Source organism: Leptodactylus fuscus, chromosome 5 (genome assembly GCF_031893055.1).
Source record: "Leptodactylus fuscus isolate aLepFus1 chromosome 5, aLepFus1.hap2, whole genome shotgun sequence".
Taxonomy (NCBI): domain Eukaryota; kingdom Metazoa; phylum Chordata; class Amphibia; order Anura; family Leptodactylidae; genus Leptodactylus; species Leptodactylus fuscus.
Window position 1 is genome coordinate 93,778,744 of NC_134269.1, and position 20,253 is coordinate 93,798,996.

The window sequence follows — 20,253 nt, forward strand, 5'->3', positions numbered from 1 at the left end:
TTTGTTAATGGCCATTAGTCATTGTCATGTGTATTAGGTCTTAGATTTCTAGTCCGGAATTTTTTGATTGCCTTTGCTTGTGTGTCTATGAGAAGATTAACAGAAAGTTGAAGAAGAATTTTCATCTTCCTCTATGTCAAATGTCCAACAAGAAATTTGGACTATCTTCAACAAGCTTTCAGGGCAAGCAGAGATAACTTTCTGGAGGTCTTAGACTAGGCTCATGGAGATTCTGAGGAGATCTCTGTAGAGAGAAAAAGAAGAGGGAGGCAGAGATCAAAGCAGGAGGCTGAAATTGTAAGGGTAAGCTCACACGGGGTTTTTTGGTCAGGATTTTGAGGCCGTATTTACCTCAAAATCCTGACCAAAAAGATGGCTCCCATTGAATTCAATGGGAGCTGCTCAGGAGCTTTTTCTGGGAGCCAGCTTGTGCCGGCTCCCGGAAACAGAAGTGAGATGCTCATTCTTCAGGCTGTTTCGCCTCGTGATTCGGCCTGAAGACATTCCCTCCTCAGGGATAGGCCCATTCATTGGGCCTAATCCGGAGCGGAGTGTGCGGCTGGATGCTGGTTCGGTGCACCGGCTTTCAGTCTCGGTGACCCGTCTTTTGGACCGAAACATGAGGCGGCCTCCGCTTCAGGTTTTGGTCCAAAAAACTCAGTCTGAACTTACTCTTAGTGTCCTGCTTGATCTTGCTGAGGATTTTGCAGCGCAAACCACTCACCGGATTACCTTTGTTGTGGAAATAGAAGAGGAGTTTCAGGTATAAGTCTGCCTCAAGTTCCTCTTCCAATTCCGCTGTGTGAACATATCCTCTCTCTCCAGAACTCTTATATTATTTGCTCTTAGGCCATGGGCTGATTTTGATTTGGCTTTTTCTAAAACTTCTTCTTTTATATCTTGCAGACAGAGCTCTAGTTCTGACTTCAATGCGAGGTCCACGAACAGAAGCAGGAAGAGTTAGAAGACCGGTCAAGAGAGAAAATGACAACACAGACAACGGAGACCGTAACCTTTCCTCTCCTACTGCTTCATCTTGCTTACCCCACCTGGGAAGAAAGAGGTTTCACTTACACTCTAAATCCCCCTTTTACCGGGAACCTTCGTCAGCAGACTCTCAGGATTCTGGAGCCCCTGTACACTTCACAAGCCGTGGAACTTTTAATCCTGAGAAAGGACGCCAGAAATTAAAGAATGTCAAACAATCTCCCCAGAAGCCAAGAGATCCTCCAGAAAGTGGGGAGCAAAGGATTCTGGGATCAGATGGCAGCTCACAATCTGTTGTCTTGTTTGGGAACAATGAATTTATGGTTTGAAAGTGGAATATTGTTTCCCTTGTTCATTCTTGCCAAGAGCTGTGCCCTCCCACATAGCTTTATTCCGGTGCCCCTTGTGCACCCAGGAGCAACCATTTGGCATGCGCTGCCAACACATATCAAGGACCAGCCGGGCCATGTTTAACAGAAGCCTTACCCAGCTAGCCCATCACAGGATTGTTTAACACTTCCTTTACCAACAAAAACTGATCAACAGAAAGAGAGAGGCTTTTATTATAAATATTATTATATTAATATTATTAATTTTATTTGTGGTTTCTAAGCCCAATATAAATAAACCATTCCCTTTAATTTAAAGCAGCATCTGCACTGTGGTTAAACAAAGCTTTGTAAGGTTGAAGCCTCATGTTCTGCATGGCTCAACTTGTCCGTGGGGTACATCATCCCTCTTCTGCTCTTTTCACCTACACTCCTGGGACATTGGTCAGAACCCACACTGACGGGATAGAACAGTGTGTGTGTGTGTATATATGTGTATATATATATATATATATATATATATATATATATATATACATATATATATATATATATATATATATATATATATATATACACATATATATATATATATATATATATATACACACACATATATATATATATATATATACACATATATATATATATATATATACACATATATATATATATATATATATATATACACATATATATATATATATATATATATATATATACACATATATATATATACACATATATATATATATACATATATATATATATGTATACACACATACATGCATATATATAACGCCCCTCTCGAGTGAGTACATTCCCTTTGTTTTGTGGAATCCACAGCGCATGGGCTCGAGAGATGACATTTTCAGAAAAGTGGATATTCTGCTTTGAGTTCTGGTTGATTCAAGAGAAACCTTCTTTTATACAGAAGATGATTTATGTGGATCAGAAACTGAGCAGCTTCATCTTCACACACTACCCTTCTGGCTGCAGATTTTACCATGACATAAGCCTGCTGAGCCTTAGAAAGGGCAGACACTTCCATACTGAATGTAAATGCCCTGCATCTGGGGGATGCCAGAGGGGTGCAGGGTACAATGGGAGACTGTGCTATCATATGTATTCAGTACAATCTGTGTAAATTTTCAGCTGTACGATCCATTACATTGCAAACAAACCCAGAGCTTATTAAAAGAACAAAAGCTGCAGAATGTTAAGTCTTGAAATTTATTTTGGTTGAAAATCCTGAAATGGGCGTACAAGAACCCATGTAAGTTTTAGATCTTCAGGAGTGCTTGTAAATATAAATCTTTACTTCTTATATATGTATAAGAAAAAATGAGTGATCAGAACACAACATATTTGCTCATTTCACTGGTTTTACAGTAAGCATCATCATAGATCAATAAATAAACAATCCATATCATTAAAGGAATTAATAAAATGCTCCTGATCTAAGGTTTTTCTACCTCTAGTTAATAATCATTCTTAATAGTGTATTACCACCTTTTACGAAAGGCTGCAAGCCATTGTTAATGCAACAATTACAAAAATGTTCTATATTTTGTCATGTAGTAAAGCTGCCTATCAGAGCTGTGGAGTTGGTAGGCCAAAACTCCGACTCTGACTTATGCTCTGTTTATACGAACACGTGCTATGTTTGCCCGTTTTCAACACTCACAGCTGAGGGATCTGTGAAAATGGATGCTAATGGCCATGAAAAATGTCCGTTTTGCACAGTTCGTGTAAATAGAGCTTCAGACTTTATTTTTCTACAGCCTGACTCCTGAACCAACTCTGACTCTTAAATGGCTGACAAAGAAGCTTTATTGTCTGACTATCTATAGCTAATTCATTAACCAGAATTTCTATGAACATAAGTAAACAACGTTTTTGTGTTAGATTGTGCTGCTGTTTTTTGAGCCAAAGCCAGGAGTGGATTGAGAAGGAGGGAGACGTATAAGAGCTTCCTATATATTTCTCATTCATGGCTTTGGCCTAAAAAAAAAAAATTAAATAAAAATCACAGCAAAAAAAAAAAAAAAAAAAAGCTGTGTTTCCGCAAAATGGTGCCTCAGCCTTGAAGTCTAATTTTAGGTTGCCAATGGAATGTAGGAGCTTCCCATGGTCTGGCACTTGTCAGAGCCCAGCCATGATTTCCTTCTTGTGACTGGGTTACCTTTTTGTGCATGTAGTGTCCCTGCCTGACACAATAAGGAAATCATGACTTAGATTCTGGCAAGTCCTAGACCATAGAAAATCTCTGCATTCAAGGAACTTTGAGGCAAAATGAGCGCTGGCATCTTACTAGAGAATGCAGATATGTACTGTGGCAGGTACTGTAAGGAAAAAAAAATAATTTTTGGTCTATTCCGGGAAAACCCCTGTAAGTCTGTGCCCCATACGCATATTACTGAAATTAGCCGCCCATATTTTCTGATAAAATGCGGCCTTCATCCTGCCGTCATAGTAGACGAAATTCCTTCTGCCACTGTAACACAGACCCCTTTAAAACAGCAGAGAATCCTGCATCTCCATCTCTTCATAGGCTCTGTTGTCTCCCTTAATGACTGTATTTATGGCTGTGACCATAAAGTTCAGTTTTGTTTTCAGCTTTCCTCCAAATTATGGTATGGGGTTTCACTAGGTGCTGTTTGGCATATTGTGCCTATTTGTGTTATTGGTGCAGCAATGAATTTGTTGTTAATGCCACGATTTATTTTTTTTTTGTCCATACTGAAAGAGCTGCCCCACTGTGTATTTTAGGGCCCCTTCACACGGAGTTTACGCTCCGTGTATTCTGTTTATTTTACACGTGTACAATGTAGCTAGCCATTGAGTTCAATGGAATGTTCGTATAATGCACGTCTTTTTGCACGTGCGCAAAAAGACGTGCGCAAACAGACGCGCGTTATACGAACATGCCATTGAACTCAATGGCTAACTACATTGTACACGTGTATTTTTACACGTGTAAAATGTACAGAATACACGGAGCGTATACAGAATACACGGAGCGTAAACTCCGTGTGAAGGGGCCCTTTGCCTGTATTTTAGAAGTTACTTGTGGGTTTTCTTTGCAAACTGACTAATTTTTCAGGCCGTTTTGTCTGCAATTTTTTTGGTATACTTGATCAGGGCTTGGTATTAAAAGAAGTTTTTTTTCAGTGATTTTGACCTGTTAAAACTGCTGACAGTGAGAAGTGAGAACAGTGTTACTAGGCCTGCCAGGATGCCTACAATAAAAAAAAAAAAAAGGAATCTTTATACTTACCGTAAGTTAGATGAATCTAACTGATCTCTGGGGCTCCCAGTGCCTGCGCAGTTCTTCAGTGAATACGAGGACGTACAACCCAGTTTCACTGCACAAGTTCTGGAGGTATGGGGCAGGAGGACTGAAGCCGAGGTGTACTCCATCTGGCTTTAGTGAAGAACTGCATTGTGTGAGTTGTACAGAAGCGGGGACTATAAATAGTCATGCACCTTCAATTATAAAACAATTTTGGTCAATATTAATGAATAGTACAGATGAATATAATATCTTATTTATGAAATATTTTTTTGGTATATATCTATAAAGCTGCATTACCTTTTGCATATTAGGCTATGAAGAGTGTAAGGCAATAAATCATTTAACAGCCTCCTCCTCCCCTCTTCATAGAGTTGTGTGTTCGAGCTGCCTAATAAGTGGAGAAGGAAACGGATTCCTTTTCCCAATATCTGCTGTAGCAAAAGTTGGGTGTTTAAATATGGTGGCCGCTCAGGAGCTGAATGGCCACCATAGCTGGCGAGTCTCAACTGTATTATACTTTTAAGACCTGAGACCCGGCGCTAATGCTCGCAATCAGTGCGCAAACACCAACACCATTTTTATGGCCGGCGCATGGTTGCTGTTATTTTCCCATAGATTGCCAGCCCCTAGATCTTGTTCTGGCAATCTATTGCCATGACAGCTGGGAGCCTATTGACTACACCCAGTCTCGTCTGGCATTCATTTCTATTACAGACTGCCCTATGTGGCCTGCAATACAAATGCCGCTATTTTGCAATGTGTTAGCATTATAATGCATTGCATTTTAGTGATCAGGTCCCATGGGGTTCAAGACCCAAAGTGGTTTAATAATTACAGTAAAAAAACAAACATAGAGAACACATATAAGGGCTAGTTCACACGGGGACATGGACGCTGATTTTGACAGCGGATTTCGCGGCCAAATCAGCGTCCATACAATGTATCCCTATGTGAACTGCTCGCTTTTTTTTTTCTGCTAGCTCGCTAGCAGAAAAAGAAGCGACATGACCTATCTTTCGGGCGGAAGCCGCTCGCGATGAGCCGCGGCTTCCGTCCAGCCGCAGCGTCCTCCATGTCGGCTCATTCATTTGAGCCGACAGCGGAGGTCAAAGCCGCGACCGCGATGGTCTCGGCGGGAGCAGTTCACATAGTGTGGACATTGTATGGACGCTGATTTGGCCGCAAAATCTGCTGTCAAAATCAGCGTCCATGTCCCCGTGTGAACTAGCCCTAAAACTAATAAAATTAATGTAAAACACATACACATTAGGTATCCCTGTGTCTGAAAACCCTATAAACCTAAACTTAGAAAAATATTTTTCTCATGTGTTGAACGGTGTAGTAGGCAAAAAAAAGGCAAACTGTTTTTCCACGCAAAAAAATGGTTAAAAAGCAATCAACACAATAGACATTCCCTAAATTGGTATAAGTAAAAAGTGCATGTGGCTCTGCAAAAAAAAAAGAAAAATAGTTTTGTTTTCAGTTTTTTTTGTTTTTTTTTAAGGGGTTAAAACCCATAGGATACAGATGACTGTACAGTGAACGCCATAAAAATCTGTAATAAAGTTGCACAAACACAGTAAAAAAAAAAGGCTATGAGTTGACATACATTTCCCTTTCAGGCACACAGCTCAGCTGGGTGTTAGCATTATTTATAAGGAGGCATGCCCCTCATCATAAATGGGGCGCACCCTCCGCCGACTCCAGGGTTATGAGGACCAGTCTTTATAAATGTGATCCATTATGTTTATGCCCATGCAATGAACAAGACAGTGGTATAAAAGTGATTTAGACACTGAGCCAAATCATTTTTTGTGTTTTGAATAGCCAAGCACAAATTTTTTTTCCAGATAAGGCCCGGTTTACATCTACGTTTGGGGAGTCTGCATGGGGACCCCCCGAACAGATTACCAAACGCAAGTGGTGAGCAGTGAAAGCACACGGACCCCATAGACTATAATGGGGTCCGCGGAAAACACACGGATGCCATTATAGTGTATGGGGTCAATGTGCGTTCACTGCTCACCGCTTGCCAATGTGTTCGGTAATCTGTTCGGGAGGGGTGTTCCTCATGCGGACTCCTTGAACGAATTATCGAATGCAGATGTGAACCAAGCCTTAGTCTCTCCTTTCAGCAGCTATCAAACACTCACATTTCATTGACAAGTAACAATACATAAATGTGTTAAAACAATTTTTTTAATACAAGCTGTAAAACAAATACACAAATTCAAGCCTAATGCCATGAAAATTCACAGATTGTAAGATAAGACACATATGGATAAGGTTTGGACTGTGAAGCACATGTCACTATCTCAGTCCTATGTACTAATACCAATTACTCCCGCTCCTCTCCCCTCCAAGTGTGAAAACAGTAACAACATCTGGGACATTTTCACTTCAGAGTATATCTTAAGGAACGATTCAACTACAGCGTTATCACTAAGCTGTCATAAGTAGTAACCCAAGTTCCATACTATACATATGTGTATATATAGCACGTAGATCACTTATTACGAGATGATGCAGACTGAGTGTCTCTCCTAAATGGCCTTTGTGTAGGTGTAGAAAACACTGTTTTAGATGCAGAGAATAGGGTGTAGGGGTCACAGCCTTTGCCTTGTGTGTTGCAGTGACACTGGGGGTCATACTCCTGTAATCTCTCCTGTCCAGTAATGATCAGCAATGCCCTTGCGGCACAATACTATATTAGCAGTCCTTTATTTTCCAACACGTGGATTATCACATATTCAGTTTTTAAACATGTCGCAGAGGAGTTTTTCCATAGGGGTGTTCCCAATAGTACGATGGAAAAACAGAAGCTCAATACGTTCAGAGGAGATAAATCGAAGAGATGGAGATAGGAGGAGGAGTTTTCCAAACCTGATGGAGAAGAAGAAACTGGAGTTAGATTTCTATAGGTGAGAATGAATGAGGTATTGAAAATACAGCAGATCCTCTCTCTAGTGAATTATGGGTAAAATATCCAGGCCACAAAACTGACATGTCATAAGAGTTAAGCAGTGCTATATGTAACTAAATGTTAAAACTCGTCCCTAGACTACAGCTATACATTGCATATTAGCTGCCGATTCTGTGATCCACGGCATAATACTAGCACTAGCACTGTAGATTTTAACATCTCATGTATACAACACATTTTAAATTATTATTCAGACCGGATACCATGGCTGGTATTGTGTCTCTGTGATAAGAAGTGAGCCCAATTAAAGGAAACCTACATAAAGCTAAGGGCTAGTTCACATGGGGACAAGGAGGCGGATTTTGACAGCGGATTTCGCCTCAAAATCCGCCTCCATACAATGGTGGTCCATGTAGAGGGCTAGCGGTTTTTTTTACTCTAGCGTTTTATTTCCGCTAGGCGAAAAAAGAAGCGACATGACCTTTCTTCAGGCGTTTTCCGCCTGAAGAAAGCAATAGAAGTGAATGGGAAGCAAAAAAACGCGCATTTTTTTCCGCGCGTTTTTTTTTTTTTTATTTTATAAAAAACGCATCCCTGCACACAGTATTATGCCCCATAGTGGGGCAATGTTACTTACCTATCTCCCGCTCCGCTGCAGTCCTCAGTGGCATCAGCCTTCTTTAATGACGTCTGGGACGTCACATGACCCGGGACCTGTGTCCCGGGTCATGTGACGTCAGGAAGCGTCCAGAAGTAGGCCCGAACCTGCCCGGAGATTTAAGTAACACGGTTTTTTATGTTCTCTTACCTTTCCTGGACCTCCAATCATTATACTCATGGGTTTGAAAAGACCCTTCCGAGTATAATAATGATGTTTGTGGGGCCTGTGGCATCAATTACCGATCCCGGCCCCTACCAGGATCGGTAAGTAAATAGGGCCTGTTACCAGCTGGAGTAACTCTAGCCCCACGGTAGGGAACCTTCGGCTCTCCAGTTGCTGTGAAACTACAACTCCCAATATGCTCCATTCACTTCCATGGAAGTTCCAAGAACAGCAGAGCAAGTATGCATGCTGGGAATTGTAGTTTTACAACAGCTGGAGAGCCGCACGTTCCCTACCCCTGCTCTAGCCGGTAACGGGGGAAAAACACAGTGGTAGCGGCTGTCGCCAGGCCCCTAATGTTCTGGGCCCTGTGGCAGCCGCTACCGTTGCTACCCCGGTAGTTACACCACTGCTCCAGAGGATTTCAGTTGTGCATAAACCTAAACAGTGCTCACGAGAGGAAAATATGTTTGTGATTGAAATAGCTTTTGAGGTCAGTAAATGATATCTCTTAATGTTGCAATTCAACAAATGACCATTTTTAGTTCCTTACAACCTATAAAATATTTAGAAACTCTGTTGTGCATAATAAATTGAAACAGTCGATTTAGAATTTAAATTTTATGATTAAATTATATAAAATTTGATTTATACTTAATGGTTGAAGAGTTGAACATTATACTGACTGTCATTTGCATCGACCATTTAGGAAGATCGCTGAAAAATATCATTTGCATAATCATTTGGAACGCAGTGTACCCTGTGGACATTTTTATTTTGTGTATGTTGACTACAGTGTGAATTTTAAAGCCTTTAGCATGTGTAGACATAACCAAAAGGGGTTGTCCAGGGAAAAATGGCCAACCCATTTAAGTTTAAAATAGGCCAGAGACAGGGAGTCTGGTCTTCTCAGTTCCATGCTGATGTGTGGTGGAAGCCCCAGCCACATGTGACCGCTGGGACCAACCATAGCAAAGGACATGCAATCGATGTCGCTACCTGTGACATCACGGGTCTCTTCCTGAGGCCACTGATTGACCTCAGTGGTGGTGTGACCACTGAGGCCAATCAGCGGAAGTGAGGAAGAGACCCATAAAAAGCCACTGGAACAGAAGTACCGGGAGAACACCAGATCATCACGGACAGGCGTGATTTTTTTTTTCACCTTCCCGATTGTCCAAGCATTAAAAAAAAAAAAGAACGCCTGGACAAACTTTTACCGTGTACAAATCTGTTTTGCAATGCCTTTTTTGCATTTATTATGAACTAGCTTTTACCCGCGACTTCGTCTGCAGTGATTTGAGAATTGGGCGGACACAGACGTGTGAAACTGTAAAAGTACTTTAAAAAGTTTGGTGGGATAGCAAATGTGATGTGTTATATTGTGTATGTAGTGATACAGACAATGTGATGTGTTATATTGTGTATGTAGTGATACAGACAATGTGATGTGTTATATTGTGTATGTAGTGATACAGACAATGTTATATTGTGTATGTAGTGATTCAGACAATGTTATATTGTGTATGTAGTGATGCAGACAATGTGATGTGTTATATTGTGTATGTAGTGATGCAGACAATGTGATGTGTTATCACATTGTCTGTATCTCTACATACACAATATGTGTTATATTGTGTATGTAGTGATACAGACAATGTGATGTGTTATATTGTGTATGTAGTGATACAGACAATGTGCTGTGTTATATTGTGTATGTAGTGATACAGACAATGTGCTGTGTTATATTATGTATGTAGTGATGCAGACAATGTGATGTGTTGTATTGTGTATGTAGTGATACAGACAACGTGATGTGTTGTATTGTGTATGTAGTGATACAGACAATGTGATGTGTTGTATTGTGTATGTAGTGATACAGACAATGTGATGTGTTATATTGTGTATGTAGTGATACAGACAATGTGCTGTGTTATATTGTGTATGTAGTGATACAGACAATGTGCTGTGTTATATTATGTATGTAGTGATGCAGACAATGTGATGTGTTGTATTGTGTATGTAGTGATACAGACAACGTGATGTGTTGTATTGTGTATGTAGTGATACAGACAACGTGATGTGTTGTATTGTGTATGTAGTGATACAGACAACGTGATGTGTTGTATTGTGTATGTAGTGATACAGACAACGTGATGTGTTGTATTGTGTATGTAGTGATACAGACAATGTGATGTGTTATATTGTGTATGTAGTGATACAGACAATGTGCTGTGTTATATTGTGTATGTAGTGATACAGACAATGTGCTGTGTTATATTATGTATGTAGTGATGCAGACAATGTGATGTGTTGTATTGTGTATGTAGTGATACAGACAACGTGATGTGTTGTATTGTGTATGTAGTGATACAATGTGATGTGTTGTATTGTGTATGTAGTGATACAGACAATGTGATGTGTTATATTGTGTATGTAGTGATACAGACAATGTGCTGTGTTATATTGTGTATGTAGTGATACAGACAATGTGCTGTGTTATATTATGTATGTAGTGATGCAGACAATGTGATGTGTTGTATTGTGTATGTAGTGATACAGACAACGTGATGTGTTGTATTGTGTATGTAGTGATACAGACAATGTGATGTGTTGTATTGTGTATGTAGTGATACAGACAATGTGATGTGTTGTATTGTGTATGTAGTGATGCAGACAATGTGATGTGTTATATTGTGTATGTAGTGATGCAGACAATGTGATGTGTTATATTGTGTATGTAGTGATACAGACAGTGTTATATTGTGTATGTAGTGATACAGACAATGTGATGTGTTGTATTGTGTATGTAGTGATACAGACAATGTGATGTGTTATATTGTGTATGTAGTGATACAGACAATGTGATGTGTTATATAGTGGAAAGCTATATGTAAATGTGAGTGAGTAGAGTGAGGGCTACTCCTGAGGTGACAGTAAGGAGTGTGCAGGCAGGTTGAGGCAGGAAATTCCAGGCAGTGTGTGTGAGTCTATAGCTAGGGCTAGGAGTCCTGCTTTTGTGAGTCTCCTGCTAGGAAGCCATGTTGTTTAGTGGCACCAAAAGTAGCCTATGACTCAATCCTAAGGGAAAACTATGTTTGTGGAAAATTGCACGCAAATCCGTCCAGGCGTTTTAGCGTGATTGAGGAACAAACATCCAAACTCACAAACATCCAAACTTCTTCATTTACCTAACAGGCTGGTTGGGATAGTGACTTCTTGTATGTTGAGCCAACATCATCTGAGATTGATCTTGCAGATTTTCTACTTGTTCAGGGTCTTTTAATCCTCTTGTCTCTATAATATAGTTATATAGTATAATATTTCATGTTTATTACATTATTTACATAATTAACAAACGTAAATTGATGGAATCCTCTAAGTATACATAATATAAATGTATATAAAGGAGGACATATTATTTTTATTATTATAATATTAATAGTTCCTCCATATAACCAACCTCCCCCCTTTTTATATCATAGTTCCCTCCAGCCATAATAAGGCTAGGGGAACTATTATATATAAAGGGGAGGGATATTTATGAGGAGGAACTATTAATAAATAAAGTTTACACTTGACTTATTAAAACTAATCCCTGTTCATAAATATTTGCCCTCCTTATCAGTAATAGCACCCTTTTATTTTTTAGAAATTAAAGGGGTATTCCCAGCTCGCATACTCAGCAGTCTTTACTGCTGTAAAATCTTCTTTCTTCCTGGTTTCTTGCATCATTTGGTGGGCAGGGTTTCACATGCAACCTGCCGTTTAGCTCCGCCCCCAAATTCGTGTGTAGCTCCGCCCACCCATATTGGACTATGAAGTACAGGCAGCAGCAACTCCATTCTGTGTTACATACAGAGACTGCCTGTTTCTGCCATAATGAACACAACTGAATTAGCTAGCCTGATAACTGGGAGAACAGAAGAAATGAAAGCAGCTCCTCTCCCCTATCTGATAGCAGGAAGCTAGATCACGTGGTGTAGACACAGGAATAGCTAGAAACACAGGCTCGCTCCCCTGCACTTAGCCCCTCCCCCCTGAGAGCAGGCAGATATATCACTTGACTCATGAGCAGCTAAGTCAGGGCTGTGGCCACAATGAATTGAATAAAGTAAGATAGTGGACAAACAAAGCAGTTTTGCTGAAGCAATGTATTTAGGAAAAGTCTTACATCCACATTAACAAGCAGTATAGATAGGATCCTTGTGATGGGACAACCCCTTTAATAAACTTTTACCCACTTTACCGCAATCCCCCGAAGAGTCCTGATGTGGAAGTCTTTCCCTGCTATTGAGCAGGGTGCAGCACAAGAGGTGTGATGCAGTGACATCACCGTGCCCCGTCTCTTATGCAGTCATCTATGTCAGAGCAAGGACTTTACAGCTCCCTGCTCTGCCATAGATTTCAACAGTATTGATGTGCATAGCACACTAATACAGTTGTAATCAAGGCTCCCCCCAATCTGGGACACCAGACAAAATGTCTGATGCTGCAGATCCTGGGGCCCCTCTGAAGACAGGTACCATGGATGTTTGCTCCTCTCTCCCCTAACACCGGCCGTGCACCTTAATAGTTTCAAGGCATTTGAAGAAAACATATATAAAAATAAGCTGATGATAATGCCAAGACCCCAAAAGATCAGCAGTAAAATGTGAGGGAACCAAGAAGCTAATATTCAATTTCCCTGCTGCACCAGGTATTTCTTCTATTCCATACATAGGTCTCTAAGAAAATGCTTACCTGGTTTAAAGAGGAGCACTGCCTTCATGCAAGCAAATTCTGTTGGGTCAACATTGAGTGACTTAAATCGGCTGATTGTTTCTTGAAGGATTCGAACATCCACGCTGGCAGGGATAGCTTTCCCATGAGAATTGGAAGAGAGGTCAGGCACTGACAATAATGGACAGCTCTCAAGAGGCATTGACCATTGGATAGCACACAGCAAGAACAGCTCACTCCATGCTTCCTCCAGGAGAATAACCTACAGAAAGATGATGATGATATTTCAAGCAATCATGTTAAGTAAGGTTTGAAATGAAAACTACATTGTTGGGTTTCTTATTAATATATACCCATTATTAGACTGGGGTGCCTAGGGACCACCAGCATAGTTCTTTCTGAGGGTCCACTATATAGATAAATGATTCCCAATCACAAATTCCATGAACACTGCATCAATATGTAGCACAGTGAGTGTATATTGTCATCCACCACTTTTGCTTATCCTATGGCCAGGTGAGTCTGTATGCATGTGGAAAAGTCCTACACTTGTAACACACTTGTGTTTTATCTATGCAGACCAATAGGACTAGGAGGTATCTATTTGCATCTCTGATAGCAACCAGACTTCATGACATGACAATGCAGGTCAGTTTACTGGTGTATCCCTCTACTGAAGCTACAGATGCAGCGAGTGTGTAAGCACTGCACAGGGAAAGAAGATTTGGCACACTGTAGGAATACTGCTTGGTGCAGCCTCCATGTAATAATGTTCTATAATCAAAGGGGGTCGGTTGTCCCAACTCAAGGATCCTATCTATACTGGTAGCTTATGTAAATTGAAGCCTTGTGCAGTATAAATGAGGAAGTATAAAAATGGAGGGATGAATACACATTCCAATCGTACCTATTATACATAGTCCATTATGCTTTAAAAAAAAATAAAAATGGACCAGTCACAGATGGACAAATGGAATAATAGAATACATTTTTCCGAACTAGTACCCAAACAGAGGCAAAAAAAAATTGTTTTATATTTGTTATCAAAGCCTATATATCCTCCAACATGTATGTTTTTTTAAACATCCACACATTGCGGGAAAATACACACAGGTGACATGCAAATTCCAAAACCTTTGCATTTTTGGAAATCACAGCATGTCAATTATACCTACGGAAATGCTGTCAGTTTCCCTATAGGGATAAAGGAAGCAGAATGTGAATGTGTAAAGCGATGTGGGAAAAACTGCAATACATTGCCAGGGCAGTTTTTCCTGCAGTGCTTTTTTTGCTGCAGCCTGTTACGTGGGGCTTTAGCTTAATGGGGTTTTCTCATCTCAGGATTTCAGCTGCCCTCCTGTCTCCTCTCCACATCCTGGTTTTCAGCCCATTTCAACATGGAGTTCCTGCTTGTTGCACGGTTATTTCTGCATTTACATACATGGATAATAGCAACACTGCTTAAGAAACAGTAATACCCCTTAAAAGGACTCAAAAATGGAAAGCAGTATGCAGACAGAGGGAGAGAAGAGTATATGTAAAAACTGAGGAGAGAGATTTAGGAGTATCCGTCAAACAGAGCAGGATAAATAAAGCAATGTATCGCGCAAAACAATTCAATTAACTTAAGCTACAAAAATGATTATGATTCTCGAGATGGAGTTTAGGACCCCAGACCTGGCAATCTCAGTCCTAGTCATTAACAACATTTAATGGGCCAGAGAGCAATCTTGGATTCATCTCCAGTGGTTCAGGGTTCGTGTACATGGCAATGCTGAAGCCAAGAAAGTTACACTTTGCTTTACTGTACATGCGCAATGAAATGAGGTGTTCATGCAAAGGGACAATGGCTGTAGCAGATGAACCTGCGACTTACTTGATCCCTAAATGGAAGATTAGAGAAGACTGGGAGGTTCTTGGCCCATTTCACTGCCATGAAGAGAAGTCTAGCAGAAGTTTCATACACCCCCTCTGGACTGGAAGTGATGAATGCAGACATTTGAAAGTCACTAGGCGTACGTTCGGGCTCATTACTTGTAACATCAATATTCTCATCGGCTAGAAGAAAGGATAAGGGAGAGCAAGAAGATAAGCATGTTTTAGGGCTGTATAGCAGTTCATGATAGTTTATTATTTAATTCATGCAGTCAATCTGTACAGAAATAAACTGTCCTACAGATATAGAGCTATTATGGTCCTTTCCACATGTGCAAAGGTGCTCCCATAATCTGTCTGTGTGAAACTTCGTAATGCTTCCATCACAGGGGAGGATTATAATCAGGGCAAATTGGGTTATGTCCCAGAGCCCAAGGCTTCAAAGAAGCTCAATAGCAAGTAATTGTCTATTCCCCCCTCCCCCCCGATTATAATCAAGGGTATCAGTATATGCCAATACAGTGAATTACTATGATGGGGCATGAGTGTCTACTGCTCCTGCTGCCCTGTAATCTTTCTAATAAGCTATGGGGCACTCTAAGCCTGTAGCGAATGAGTAAGCAAGATCAGTGGCATGATGATGTCATCAGGCAGCAACAGTGCAGGCTGAAGGCTTGTATTACATTGCAGAGGGTGACAGGAATGGGAGTGAGGAGAGCATTAGTGTTGAGTATTAGTGTTCACAAGATTAGTTTTCTTTCGTATCAAACACATTTCGAACCGGAACTGCTACTATTGGGAGTGGTGAGTAAGACTGCTGTATTTACTCACCTCTCCTGAGCCTCCGCTTGTCATACTGGGGTCTGAAGAGAAGTAGGGGGGATTATATTGTATGGAGGGCCCATTAAGGCCACTATACTTTGTAAAGGGGCCGCTATGGTACATTATACTATGTATAGGGCCACTATGGGACATTACACTGTGTGGAAGGTCACTTTGGGACTTTGCACTGTGTGGAGGACCACCATCAGAAATTATACTGTGTGGAGAGGCCATTACAGGACACTATACTGTATGGAGAGCTGCTATGGGAATTTAAGTTTTGGGGGCACTATGGAAACTATTACAGTATTTGGTGCACAGTATTAGTGATAGCAGCAGGAAAAAGAGAAGGATAGAAACATGAGGAACCTAAGATGTTTTGTGTTGCAAACCCTGCAGAAAGATCATGGTAGTATGCAGCAAATGAAGATGATAGGGAAACAGAATGTCCAAAGAAATCTAAGGAAATGACACTAGACATAATAAGTATGGATTTTCTCTGAGATTCCTGTGACCGCATATGATTATGCTGCCACAGGGATATTTGGCATGAACATCGGGGTGGCATCTCCCACACCAGTAAATGTTGGTGGGCACCAGACCTGTATGTGTACCCTGGTCAATTTACACCTTGTTTTCCTATTAGCACTAAATTTTCCTTATCTCACAGTCTTACCTTCTTCTGGTTCAAGTTTGGCGCACGTTTCTGCTGTCATCAGGCTGGCCATAAATCTGTGATTGTGGGGTGGACTTAGATTTCCTGATACTGAATTTGGAACAGGGGTCCGTAGGTTGTTTCCTTGTGGACAAGGTGGAGGAGGCTCGCGAGTTGTAGCTAAGTGCTCAGAACGGCTGTCAGTGTCCAGGTCAATACTGTCTAAGCGGATCTGAGCTGTACTGCGAGGCTGACGCTCATTCTGAACTGCTACAAATTAAAGATCAATAGAATAGTCAGGAGGCAACAATAGCAATGACAAATTATGTCTGCACTTTCAACCAATGCATAATATATAGAATGCAGAGCACTTACCATCTTTATTCATACCAGTCTGAAGACATTTCTTTAGCCTACAAGCCTGGCACTGATTTCTGTGTGCTTTGTCTACGGGACACATTCCTGTTCCAGCCTGACATCTAGCAAAAAGCAGAAATTCGGCCATGAATCATATAGTCATTACTATGGAATTTTACTAAACTTGTCTTTGATCAATGACTGCAACCTACCTGTAAATAAGTTTTCGGCGAACACTTCTCTTGAAGAATCCACTGCAACCATTGCAAGCAAAGATGCCATAGTGTTTTCCACTGCTGCTGTCACCACAGACTCTGCACAGAAGTGCTGGACTGGGTGCAGGTCCGGGTGCAGGACTAGGAACTACAAGAAACATAAGAAATAAGGACCCTTTTTAAAATAAAGCCTAAGGCACTGTATTTTGCACTAGAAGACGCATAAAAAAAAAGGAAGATCCTAGCAAACTTTTCATAGCATAGTCAGAAACTAAAGATGTATAGAAGTGCGCTTACACATAGATTTGTTGAAGACTTTTCTGCAACTAGAAATCAGTTCCATTAATTGGAATAGAGTTGTTTTGCCAGCGAGAACATGGATTTAGGAAAACCACATTAAGATAATCCTAGCAGCCTTAGACATTTCTGCCACAAATCTGCCATATTTGAACATACTTTAAAGGGAGCTTGTCAGCACAACCATCAGTTACCAATGAAACACATAGGGCAGTTCATACAGACTCCACTATTACTTTTTATTGTGATCCCATACAAATATGAAACTATTTTCCTAAGAGTCTCATTGTACTTGAATCTGAGGGAATGCCTAGAGTAGCACTTGAAACATCAGATCACAATAACAAAAGGTGCAACTGGAATGTGCTAAGATCTCCATAGTAATATGGCTGCAAATCTCCTACACTTCTTGTGGTGGGAAATAAAAATGCTACTCGCAAAACAAATGTAAAATATCTACTACTTTCTAAATATGGAGGTGTGCGAGGGTGTCAAAAATCAGGCAAATCCTCAGAAAGTTATCAAAAATAGTCTAGAAAATACCAGTGATGATAAATTCAAACCATGTGTTTAGTTTAGATCATGCTGAAAAACTCCATCTAAAGTTATAGAAAAATAATACAAAATGAAAAATAAACTAATCATAAACTAATCCTTGCATGATTTCATTGCACAGGAGAGGTCTAAGGCCATTCCTCAAAGCCAGATGTAGATGGCCAAGTAAAAAGTCTGCACTGTGTGAATAAGGCCTTATAGTTGGAGGTACAAGTACTGTTTTTGTCTGTGCTTTCATGCTGACGGAGGACTCATATTGCAGAAAAGCTGCATTGTTTGTTGTAGATTTTGTGGAATGGCTTAAAAAAGAATGGGAAATATAAGGCAAGCTCTTCTACTTCTCCCTTCTGCAAAATCCACTCCTTGCTTTGGCTCTTAAAAACCCCAAGATTTGCAACAAAAAAACAAACAAAACTTCTCCTTTCTGGCAATGTGTGTCTTTAAACTATAAGCTAGAAATGAAGATGAAGTCAAGAGTGAATTCAGAAGGAATGGGAAAGAAAAGTTTGGCTCAAAAACTACGTAAAAAACTGCCACAAAACATTTCTGTTTTCTATAAAAAAAAAAAAAAAGAAAAGCAAATTCTGCTTTCAAGCACCATATACATTGTTGTTATTATTTATTATAATTTCCTTGTAGCTGATTATTGAACAAGACTACAATGATACTGATCACAATGGTTCAGAAGGTTAAACCATATTCATTCTTTTGCTTCAGATAAAATCTATGGTGCTGGGTATGGAAAGTGAACAATCGGTTCTTACCTGACTGACTGTCTTCTGCACTGGTACTAAGCACAGAGCCTGTGGGTGAACTCATTTCACCTTAACTTTCTAGAATGGTTCCTTAGATGATTCTCCTCTTATCGGGATGTAAGCTCCTTTCAGCTCCAAAGGTGTGAACAGACTCTGACTTCTGAATTCCCTTCTCTTTGTTAAGCAGTAAGGTATATGGGATAACTCATCTCTTGCTGTGACACAAAACACAAGATCAAAGAAGTAGATGGAGAAGATGATGCTGCAGGACAGATGCAATAAGGACGGAGAGGTTTATGTTTCTCTTGTTCCTTGGCTCTCTTCAGGAGTTTTCTTAGGGCCTAGAGATTAGTTCTTAACGCTGTGTAAGCAGATGCCTCGTCATCCTCTTAATTTTTACCATCTAAGAGAAGGTGGAGCCATCATCTCTACCCCATGAAGACGTCTACATTCTAGTTATTGGATATTGGGTATTCAGTGAATTTTAAACCTCACTCTAAAATTTTTGACATCCAGCAAAGATCAGATATACTGGAAAATAACATGGACCTGGCAGATGGCACTTTTATTGGATGACTGTGGCTTCAGAAACTCATTCCTTTTGAAAGACATTAGAAGTAATTTTTTTCACATTTTGTGTTCTACTTTAATATAATAATTTAGTTAAACGTAACTGAATGAACAACAATAAGTATATAAAATAAGATGTACATGTGTTTTATTTACCACTCAGACAGGGCAGTACAAACAGGAAGAGTCACACCATTGACCCCTCTTACCCCTGTTAGGTAGTGGGCACTTTAGCAGAAAACATCCCTTCCATTAACTGGCAACTAAATGGCTTTTTATTTTAAATTAGGCTCCTGCTTTTAACATTGCAAGGCTTAAGAATGGACAGAAAACTCAAAAGAAATACTATGATAAGGATTATTATATTTAACTGTGTAACTGCAAAATAACCTCGAACCTAGTACACTGAGAAGGTTAAAACAATATGTTATAGCTTTTTGGTTACTTGAAATTATTCTTTTCAGAAAAGTGGCAGCTGTGAAGTCAGACAAAATTCTGGTAATTAGAAAAAAAATCCCTCAATAATCCATTTATCTAGAATTTATAGAGCAAGCAGAAAATACACAAGACAATTAACTGAGAAATATGCCCAAAGCTCAGGAATCATGTGGCAGATGGTTAGTCTAGAAGGAGGGCATAGTGACTGAGGGGTCTTATTAGCCTTGGGTGACCTCTCTGTCATCTCAATGAAAAGTCCAAGTAGAAAGCCGAGAATCAAATGTTATTATATGGAAGGCAATATTTAAACTGATTATATTATTATTATTATTATTAATAATAATGTATTACATGTATGTCCTACTATTAAGGTGCAAAATAATGCAGGGACATGAGGTAAAAGGTAGTTGTACAATGGTTTAACCACCTGGATAACGCCAATACAGCTGGATGAGCCATCACCAGCCAACATCTCTGCCTGTAAGGATTGTAGTCTTGTCCCATTCAAGGGAATCACAGACTGATACACGGATGGACATTGCAAAACAAAAAAACAGACACACTTGCCAGTCAAACTGTCTTCATATCAAAGTCCACATTATAAGTGCTTCCAACTCCTAGCCACATCACTA

General features: G+C 40.0%; 2 protein-coding genes across 5 annotated transcripts in view; one reads left to right on the forward strand and one right to left on the reverse strand.

The window, feature by feature from the left end:
• The window catches only part of MYO9A (myosin IXA), a 102,661-nt gene extending 100,881 nt beyond the window's left edge, over positions 1 to 1,780 (forward strand). For all 4 annotated transcript variants that reach the window (XM_075273650.1, XM_075273651.1, XM_075273653.1 and 1 more), the window contains one exon: positions 907 to 1,780. In XM_075273650.1, coding sequence (XP_075129751.1) covers positions 907 to 1,316 — 410 coding nt within the window. In that variant the 3' untranslated portion in view covers positions 1,317 to 1,780. The remainder of the gene's footprint in view (positions 1 to 906) is intronic.
• Positions 1,781 to 7,250: 5,470 nt separating this feature from the next.
• Positions 7,251 to 19,061, reverse strand: NR2E3 (nuclear receptor subfamily 2 group E member 3). The gene is made up of 8 exons (XM_075273716.1): positions 18,623 to 19,061; positions 17,004 to 17,154; positions 16,810 to 16,913; positions 16,456 to 16,704; positions 14,959 to 15,140; positions 13,104 to 13,344; positions 11,552 to 11,657; positions 7,251 to 7,497 (listed from the first exon to the last, which is right to left on the reverse strand). Exons 1-8 carry the CDS (start codon positions 18,675 to 18,677, stop codon positions 7,365 to 7,367), a joined length of 1,221 nt encoding a protein of 406 aa, XP_075129817.1. The 5' UTR covers positions 18,678 to 19,061; the 3' UTR covers positions 7,251 to 7,364.
• Between the last annotated feature and the right edge of the window lie 1,192 nt (positions 19,062 to 20,253).